Source organism: Nestor notabilis, unplaced genomic scaffold (assembly GCF_000696875.1).
Source record: "Nestor notabilis isolate BGI_N333 unplaced genomic scaffold, ASM69687v1 scaffold30008, whole genome shotgun sequence".
In the NCBI taxonomy this organism is placed as follows: domain Eukaryota; kingdom Metazoa; phylum Chordata; class Aves; order Psittaciformes; family Psittacidae; genus Nestor; species Nestor notabilis.
In genome coordinates this window covers 2200-12041 of record NW_009939174.1, presented here as the reverse complement: position 1 = coordinate 12041, position 9842 = coordinate 2200, and the positions used below count along the sequence as shown (strand labels likewise).

Sequence of the window (9842 nt, the reverse complement as noted above, 5' to 3'; positions counted from 1 at the left end):
ATGCCGGCGGAACAGGAGAAAGTATGTATTACAGCCAGTCCACAGTAACACCTGTGCTGACTGACCAGCTGCTCCCAAATTAAGATGCAACAACCATATTTCAAGTGATGTCAGTCTGGTTCTCTATCCTATTCAGCAACTAATTTTCATTAAATCACAGGAATTTAATGTTCCTTAAGACTTCTGTTTTCATTGTGACTTAAAGTTCCCAGCACATTCAGAATCTACCGAAGCAACAAGTTACACACAGTAAAACTCCGCAATAGTCAAAGCAGGTTAAACATGACTTCTAAACAAGTAATAACTAACAAGAAAGTAAAAGTATTTCATTCCCACTTACCGTTCTACACTGATCTATTTTTCCTGATAAAATCTTCAAACCCTCCAGCACTATCAGACCAGCTATTACTGCATTAGTAGTAGCTATAGCTGGGATAATATTTCCTGCCATTGCTGCAAAATAAGCAAGAATACACAGATATTTAACAGTAAATAAAAATGAAAAGTTTAAATTACTATTTAAATAAAACAATGTTGTATTTTAATCTTACACTTGATATCAAATCTGCTCTTCATATTCATACTGAAAACATGCATCCTGAGGTTTGCAGCAGAAGTGACAAAATCCAGCGCAGAAGGATCATCCTTGACAAGAAATTAATATATGAAGTATTTAAAAATCACATTAGTCACTTGAAAAAGTTTGCAACATGTGTTTCCTAAAACCTTAAAAATAGAAAGTAAAAAAAAGTCTGTGCAATATTCCATTCCAAAGGCAATATACTTCCTCTTTCAGACAGCATTGTTTAGTCAGAGCAGTAATACTTTAAATACACATTTAGCAATTGTACTTAGTATTTTAGTAGTGTATTAGTATCAGTAGAATGCCTTGCATGTTCAAAAATATACCCAAATCCTAAATATTACAATGTTTTATGCTTAGTTTCAAAAATGGGTGTTTCAGAAAGAAGTATTTTTACTATCTGTTGTAATATTATTTTACTATTTTGTCCCTCCTGTATTTATGGACTACTTTTTTTACTTACAGTAAATGACAATGACTGCAAGAGGATTACACTGTGGTGCTAAGAGAAAAAATACTCTCCTTTTTTTCAGTGAAACTCGTAATATATCACATACCTATCATCAGAGCTAATTACAATGTACAACTCAGTAGAACTCTAGCTACAAACCACTGTTTATAAGCATGTTTTAAAAAAAGCTAAAAAGGAAAAAAATGAAGTTGCATTATTAAAATATTTTCAAAACTCAAAATAGGACAAGTACTTCTGAATTTGTGCTTTTTGAAGTTGGTGAATTATTTTACATCACAGTTAATCCTTACACTCAGGGAGTTACAAAATAGTGTTTAAAGTATGTATTTGTTTACGTATGCAAAGTGCTTTCAGTGAGGCACCAGACATTGTTCTTAAGTAGTACTACAGTACTATCTTGGAATGAAAGAGACTGAGTATAATTAGTATTTATATTACAAATGTAGAGCATAACTGGTTATTATGTATTTGGCAGACTAACTTTATCCCATATAAGCTCTGCTCCATCACCCTTCTCGGCCAGGTGAAGTCTCAGGGTTTCAACGCTCTTTGAAAATAAGTGTGCATAGCTCTTGACATCTAGAACCTGCTGATCCTTCAAGACTGCAGAAGACTCATTTTGCTGGTCGGATATGTTTTTCTCTTTGGGAAAAGAAAAATAAAAATTAAGATCAGGAAGACTTACAAATCTCACCAAAGTTCTCTCAGAGAGCTAAGTATTCTCCAATTTCAGCAAAATTATGTCTTTTCTAATTTGAAGAACATCCTTAAATTATACCAGCCCCAACATTTTACAACAATCTCTGTTTAAAACTGCAACTACATTTATATCAGTTGCCTACACATGCACAAATTACAGCAGATGTAAGTTTTTAGCAAAACTCAGCTTTCAGATATAAATGTATCAGTGCTTCTAGAGTAAGCTGATACATGATTTTGTGAAATGTGAATTTTCTAAAGCCAATACCAAGTATCTAAAAAAACAACTGCAAAACAGTTTTAGGAAAAAATGTTTTCCATATAGAGAAAAATCTAAAATCTTCAGGAATCTCAAAGAATTAAGATGTTCATTATCAGTACTCAACTGTGCCGTAAGAAAATGTACGTAGCACAGAGCTGCCCTGAACACCAAGTATGTCTTACAAATAAACAGTGGGAGGAGGGATGATTACCTTGATTTTGTACCTCAGCCCAGTCCAGTGGCACTGGAGGTTTTCTTTTCCTCCACAGCTTATCCATTGTCAGCAGGTATCTAATGTCATCTTTGAAAAGCTAGGAAACATTAAAACAAACAAACAAAAAACCCAAACAAACAACAAAACACATTAAAATGAAAGGTGAAAAAAAGGACATACTTCATTTTTACATCTGCTGTGAAACTGAAAGATCAGCATATTTATATTTTCAACCACATAAATAAAAACAAATTTGAAAAACTTCCTATTCCCCATTGTCTAAAACTTACTATATAAAGCAGACACAGCTCTTATTAATCTGAGGAGGAGTAAAGTAAAAACATCAAGAAACAATAGTCCAAACTTGTAGTGAGTTTGTGTGCCTACTAAAGCCATCACTACAGCTCTTTGCAGCTCCCCAAGATATTTAGGCAAGATATTCTTACGTAAATGCCAGTGTGTTTCCAAAGTAAACTTATTACTACCTATCAACATTACACTCTATACAAATTTCCTCTATTTATCCACTTTCAGCAACTATTTAGAAGGAAAACTCTTAAACCAGTTTACATTTTCTCATGCCAGAGCCTGATTATACACAGATGACTGATAGATTTTCCATCCTCAGACTGGTTCTGATTATGCCCCATGAAATTCCTATAGAATTCAGGTTTATCTTTTCATATTAAAAGGAATGTGAATGAAGTTTCTTTACGTACAGTGCAGACAAGCTGCTGAAGCCATCTGTGCAGACACAGACGGAATGCCATAAGACAAACAAGTGTTGTAAAAGCCCAGTATTAAAGCAAAATTGGTGGAAGTTGTAACATAATTGCATAATAGATAGCTAGCATTAAGTGTCCAAACCGGGGTTTGACAAATTTACAGCACCTCATGCACTTCAAGTAAAGACATTTATGGGGGTAAAGAACATACCTTGGTAAAAAGTTTAACGGGATCGTACCCCGTTGATTTAGCCCACTCCTTAGTTGAAACACGTTTAATCTCACCATCTTCATTGGATGCACGTGCTCTGGCTTCTGCTTCTGCTGGCTCCCCTATTAATAAAGCGTGAACCAATATTTTAACTAAAAAAAAAGAAAAAAAAAAGAAAAGAAAAAAAAAAGGAAAGTTCCCATGCAAACATTTCCCCTGGAGTCAATAACTAAAATTATGCATGGACCATAACACTGCTTTACTGTGCCCAAAAAGACTGAATTAGACACAGTGCAACTACTCCTGTTTGCAATTTCATGTATGTCCAATGATTCTGCTTTAGTAATCTCCAGCCTTAGCCTGGTTAGAACTTCAACACAAAAAACCCCGTCTTACCTCTGGTTATTTCTATACAAAAACATTCCATGCACACAGATGCTATTGATTTTGTGTTTCTTTCCCAATCACATCCAGCAATTGCTATCATGATTCCTAATAAGCAGCAGATTGATGTTTTCATAAAACTATCTATTAACATCTTGACTGAATGAAAAAAATCAGAGACGATCCTTTATATGTAAACTTGTGAATGTTTCCCCTTTTCACCAATGCACGATTTGCATCACTTCGTATTTATCTGCACCAAATCTACTAAATGTCACGTTGGCCAGTCACTGTGCAGTGCTCTACTACTTTCTGCAGTCAGTCCTCATCTTTATTATCCTGAGTGACTTTGCCTAATCCTGTATGCTGAACAGCAGTGGTCCCATCCCCAATCTGAGACACTCCTCTAATCATCACTTATCTCTACCATTTAAGGAGTTAAGCCACTTCAGAATCTCCATCCTTTTTTCTCCCTGTGGCTGCTGAGCTCCTTCAGGTTCCTCACAAAAAGTTTGAGTGCCCCCTGCAGATTCAGAAGAGTGTAAACCAGATATGCTTGTTCACAGGCTTCCCAATTCCCTTAAAGGACCTGCAGAGCCATGCAAGGCACGAATTCCCTTTGCAAAGGTTGCACTGACTCTCCTCTGATACACCATGAATGTCCACTGACTCTAAACAGCATTATCACTATGGACAGTTTGCTCACTACACATATGAGCCTACAAGCTCAGGGCCTCCTATAATTGCACTAGTATCTTTGTTTAACTAAGTGGCATTATGTCTGCTACCTTCCAAGTATTCCAGCAGCCACTGTTTTGAGTGGCTTTATACACCACAGTTTCTAAGGCTCAGCTATTTCATTCTGTACATCCTGTAGGAACAACCTGTTGGGTGATCACTATCTGATGTTCAGAGAATCCTCTAAGCTCCCTCTCCCAAATCCATTCATCCATCAAAGGATCTAAAAGAAGAAACGATGCTTATGCACCTGCACAGTAACTACAGTTACTGTCCTAGCAGAAAAATACTGAATAGCTGTAAAAACACCAATCAAAATGGGCATATTTCCTATGCAGATTAACACAAAAGTGTTTCAGTCTAGAAGAGTTCAAATACAATCCTAGTTTCCTTGCAACCAGTCAGCTAAGAATGGAGAATGTAGAGTGACTACAAATACCACTCAGTCTCAGTTCAAAAGACAAGCCCCCCAACTGCAGGGAAGGAAGTGCTCCATCAAATCCAAATATACAGGGGGGGAAAAAAAGGCCACCCCGTGAAGATCAGTTATATTTAATTTGCACTTCAAGCTCACTTTTCACTTCAAGTTTCTGTGCACATGGGGAAGACAACTTGCTGCAGAGGGAACAGGAGTCTCCCAACAGATACAAGCCCATTCATCTAAACCATACATCTTACACTTGGGTGTGTTAACTGGAACTTTATGATTAGCATATTGATTGTGTTCCTCATAGCTGTTCTACACACACTACTTGAGAAAATTCAGTGAATGCCAGTGAGCCATCTTACACGGTATTAAAAAGCCTTAACGACAGCTGAAGTAATCATTTAATGTTTTAGGCTCCTTGTAAGGGCAACAGTTCTGACAGGTGAAACTATTAAGCTGTTGTCACTTTTCAGTGGGGCTTTTTTGCACATTCTCCATGCAAAAAAACCTCTGCTATGCACGATGCAACAAGGTAACTAAAAACATGGAAATTGTTTCAAATATCTTATAAGTGACAGTATGAGCGAACTAAATTATGCACCATGTACCTGAAGATCTGTTAGGGAAACTAGTGTCAACACACCCCGAACTCTTACTGCCCAAGGGCACAGTAAATGGAATCCTGTTAAAGGAAAATGTAGCTGAACTCTCTAACCTTAAGAGATGTACAGAAACAAGAACAGTTCAATAACAGGGTAAGCTACTGGCTTATTTCACACTCACAGGCAGCTTCAGGATCAGCTCTGTCAGGAGAGACTTCTTGATCGGCATCTTCTTCTCCAAACAACTGGCTAATATAATAATTAAGAACAATAACACCACACTAGAATTTCATCATATCTCGTTAAAGACTGAAATATTTGCTAACAGATACATATCCACTTCAGAATCCTTGCTATCACAGCATCATTTCATAAATTGCTTTTAAAATTCCTGGGATTCATCACACACGGTCTTAACACTAACAACACAAAACGTCCAATACAAAAATGCATTTAGCAAACCAGTTCTGTATAACCCACTCAATAGTTCACCTAGCACTGTATTTATATTGCAGTACTGAATGCATTGCTCATAACCCTCCAAGATCCCAGCAAACTTTACGCCTGTTAATACATGCATGAAACTGAAAAACGTACTAACTTCACACACAGGTGAAGAATAAAATAAACACTACTGTGCCAAACTGCCAATTTTTCTGCGATATTAAAGCAAGGCCTAAGTACTAGCCAACCTTTCATCTTTATATTAAAACTAAAAAAGCCCCAACCTGTACCCCAAAACCCAGGTCAAAGAACTAGAGGTTATCCCTATAATCCATATTAATTTGAAAACAAACCAAACAAAAAGTGCATGTCCACTTTATTTCTCTGTCTGTAGGTTTGGCAATCAGAAGAGCAAACCACAATGCAGTACCTGTTTTCTTTTTAAATAAATCACTTACTTGAACAAATACTTAGCCCACACAATGCAGTGGATAGGTTCTGATGGCGTATTTCGGATTGTGCAGCCTGGAAAAGTCTTCTGAGTTGGTTTGGGATGACATTCATAACATTCTGTCACTCCCTGGTGAAAAGTAGAATATTTACATGCCACACTGTGAAGGCTACTGACAGCATATGCTATTACCAGCTGAACTGTAACTGTATCTCAAAACACCCAACGGCCTGTTGTTTAAAATAGCCAATGATTTAAGCTTAAAGTGACAAGAGTAATAATACACAAACTAACCTTTTTAATAACTGTTACTTGTCCAAGGTAGCCTGCAGTTCCACTCTCTATAAGAGGAACATCAGCAGCCAGACACATCCTGTTCACATGGTTACGGGCAGCTGCAAACCAAGAGATTTTAAAGAAAAACAATTAGAAAAAAAAGTTCTACTTCTCCAAATTCAAACTAGCCTCCTATGCAAACATTCACCCTTAATCTGCTTTATTTCATTATAGAGCACTACTACGCCTTTTTGACAGTTATTTTTCAATTAACACAAAATATGTCAACACTACTAAGTATAGCAAACTCAACTGAAGAAAGTTACATGTGTACACACGATAATCATCAGTTCCCATAAAGCAGCAGCACAGCAGTTAGTATTTACTTTCTAAACATCTGTCAAAGCACTGACTACCCTTTCAAGTTTCTAGGAAAGCACACAAGTATTAGTGAAACTACAAGAGGGGTTAAGACGATACTTGTTATTTAACTGACGTTGCAGAAGTACTAAGAGTAAAACATGTTAAAGTTCTGTTTGTATGATTTTTCATACAAACAACAGTATTTTCATCTCCAATATAAAATCATAGTGAAAAACTTCACCTCTGTTATCCAGAGCATTCATAACCAACGTAAACTGGCGGAAGAACTCTACGTTATAGTCAGGGCTACAGAAAAGAAAAACAATACTCAGAATGGTATATCAAAGTTGTTGGTTATTATGACACAACAGAAACTATACACATGCAAAGGGTGGATTGATGTGATAAATTACACATATTATGAGTTTACTGCTAGCCTTTAACTGCCCCATTTGCCTTCTGACCACTTTAAAACTGGACAAAATAATGGATTTTATGCTGCTGGAAGGAAGCTATTGCAATTAGTACTAATTTGACCCATGAAACAGGCAGACAACAAAGAAGTGATTATACTGTTCTGACAATAATACGAGTAAACTGGCTGAGCTGTAGTAACCAACCTTAAGAACCACCATCTGAGACTAAAACGTGCACACTCTAATTACCATATCTCATCAGACTGTTGATAAGTCATTATACTGTGATAGCTCAATTGGTTTTGCTTGTACTCTTAGGAGCCAAGACACAGGATTTTTAAATCTTGATGCTTTAGTATCTTACATTGCATTCTTCTGATTCAAAGAAGGTGGTGATGAGAGAGTAAAGAGGAAACAGGATTAACAGTTTCACAGTTTCAGAGGATACGCGTCAGTGTTTCAGTGGCTAATAGCAACATCAGAGTTCAAACCTTAAGATGTTAGAGTATCAATTTTTAAGAAATCAAACAAATACAAATTAAAACTTGGGAAACAGCTAATAAAAATCTACATAATCCTGTACTCTACTCATTGTTTATGGATCATAAAGACTAAATTTTAACAGTTTTGGCCACAGTTACCTACAGATAAAGGACTTATTTTTTTCATTACAGACTCAACATTCACATTTATTTTAATCTAATTATTGCTCAAAACATCAGAGCAGCCTTACAGTGTAGAAATTTATAAATTCAATGTTGCTAATAAAATGAAAAATAGACACAAGAAATGACTACAGCTTAGTACCAGAACTAAAGAAAATTCATTCAAAATCCACACTCCCACTCAGGTTTGTGGTAGTCTCAGAGTTACAGCTTTTTCTTAATGCAGTCGCTGTGTAAAATATCTTAAAGCACCCCATTACAGCACTTTACCAGCACAGTACTTGCAAACTAAAACATACAATTAGAGCATAAAACCAAACATACTTCATGATGCTATCGTGGTAAGCTATAATATTAGCTTCTGGACAAAACTGTAACACACTTTCCTTGGCAACCTAGAAATAAACAAAAACAAACAAAAAAATTATTATTTCTTCCTTCCTTCTAAAGATAGACTTAATACCAGTTGATTGTCAAGTTGACTACCTTTAAGAGATTTAAGTATTTTTACAGTGAAATGCTGTGGATAGTCATGACCAACCAACCAACACTTCCCTCTTCACAATCGAAACAAAATTGTGACATGTTTCTAACACTCAGTATTATTTTGTGGACAGTAACACATGGACTTCGACTGACTTTTTCCTCACCTGTGATTTTGATCTTCCAACATGTTTCTTTTGAAACAAAAACTGCCTGTTGAGATTGCTGACATCAATAGTATCCAAATCAATCTATAAACACACAAGAGACAGCCATTTCACTTTTACAGAAGTAAAAGGAACAAATCATTAAGAGAGTTCGAAGCAAATGTGATTGATCAAAATGCATAAACTTTACAGACTCCTTTTCAGACCTGCATTCAGGGGTTACATCTGCACTGTAACAACTGTGCAGGCACAAGTGACAACCTAGTCATCTTCAGGAATCCAGTAATTTTAAATAATTAAATGGAACCATATGTCAAAAATCATGGGTTATACACAACGAACTTTCTGAATAAAGAGTCCTTACTAAAACCACATGTGAATTTTGAGATATGTATGCACAGCAGTTAGGACAATCACTTACTGACCTTCTACTGTTTACTGCAGGATAAAGATTTTAGTGAGAATTCAGCAGCAGCACAGTGTACAGACTCAGCAGGGGCACTGCAGAAATCAGTCTAGGTAAGTCCAGTCAGACTCAACATGGGACTAACCACCCTAAACAATAGCTCTGTTCCACGCTTCCCCAAGGTCAAAGAAAGACTACTCAGCAAACTAATTAGTACTTCTACTTTACATTTGAACATGGCTTTGAGCATCTGAATCAGTACACTGAGGGCTACACTGTCTTCTAATTTATACACTGCAGGGCAAAACGTTTTACTGGTTGTCACCAGGACTAACTGCTTAAGTGTATATTAAAAAATTATGAAGTCTACTTAAAAAAAAAAAATCCAACCATGCAATCAAGATGTGTAAGAACATATACCACAGAACACCTGTGAATGCAACCTCAAAGGATTCCATGACTGTAATCCCCCTAACAGCCATGATTCTATTTATTAATACATGCACACGAGCACCATAATTTCAAATGTGTACCTCCCACCACAAGAATTAAGATTTAATTAGAACTTTGAGAAGATTTATTCCTACCTTTGATGTCACTACTTTTGCTTTAATTAAACAGTTGCTCTGATCCACCATCCTTTAAGAAGTCCTCTCCTGTCACTAACATTTTTAACTAGGAAGGGAGACAATTTTTTGGAGCCTTGGAGATATTTCTCCCCAGTTCCCAAAGACAATGTTGACATAATCAACACAGTAACGCTTCCAGCTATATGGAGAATACTATCAGCCTGAGTGTGCAGTGTGGATCTACTGACGATGTTCGCATACACTTCTAATTTTATTAACCAAATT

General features: G+C 36.4%; 1 protein-coding gene across 1 annotated transcript in view; it reads right to left on the bottom strand.

Annotated features, from left to right (window-relative positions):
* Window positions 1-9626, bottom strand: part of UBA2 (ubiquitin-like modifier activating enzyme 2) — a 14075-nt gene extending 4449 nt beyond the window's left edge. The window contains exons 1-12 of the mRNA XM_010019716.1: window positions 9576-9626; window positions 8583-8666; window positions 8257-8327; window positions 7093-7157; window positions 6507-6607; window positions 6220-6341; window positions 5499-5566; window positions 3167-3288; window positions 2228-2327; window positions 1537-1697; window positions 552-645; window positions 341-453 (exon numbers count right to left, since the gene is read on the bottom strand). Of these exons, the coding sequence (XP_010018018.1) occupies window positions 341-453; window positions 552-645; window positions 1537-1697; window positions 2228-2327; window positions 3167-3288; window positions 5499-5566; window positions 6220-6341; window positions 6507-6607; window positions 7093-7157; window positions 8257-8327; window positions 8583-8666; window positions 9576-9626 (1152 nt within the window). The remainder of the gene's footprint in view (window positions 1-340; window positions 454-551; window positions 646-1536; window positions 1698-2227; window positions 2328-3166; window positions 3289-5498; window positions 5567-6219; window positions 6342-6506; window positions 6608-7092; window positions 7158-8256; window positions 8328-8582; window positions 8667-9575) is intronic.
* Window positions 9627-9842: the final 216 nt, after the last annotated feature.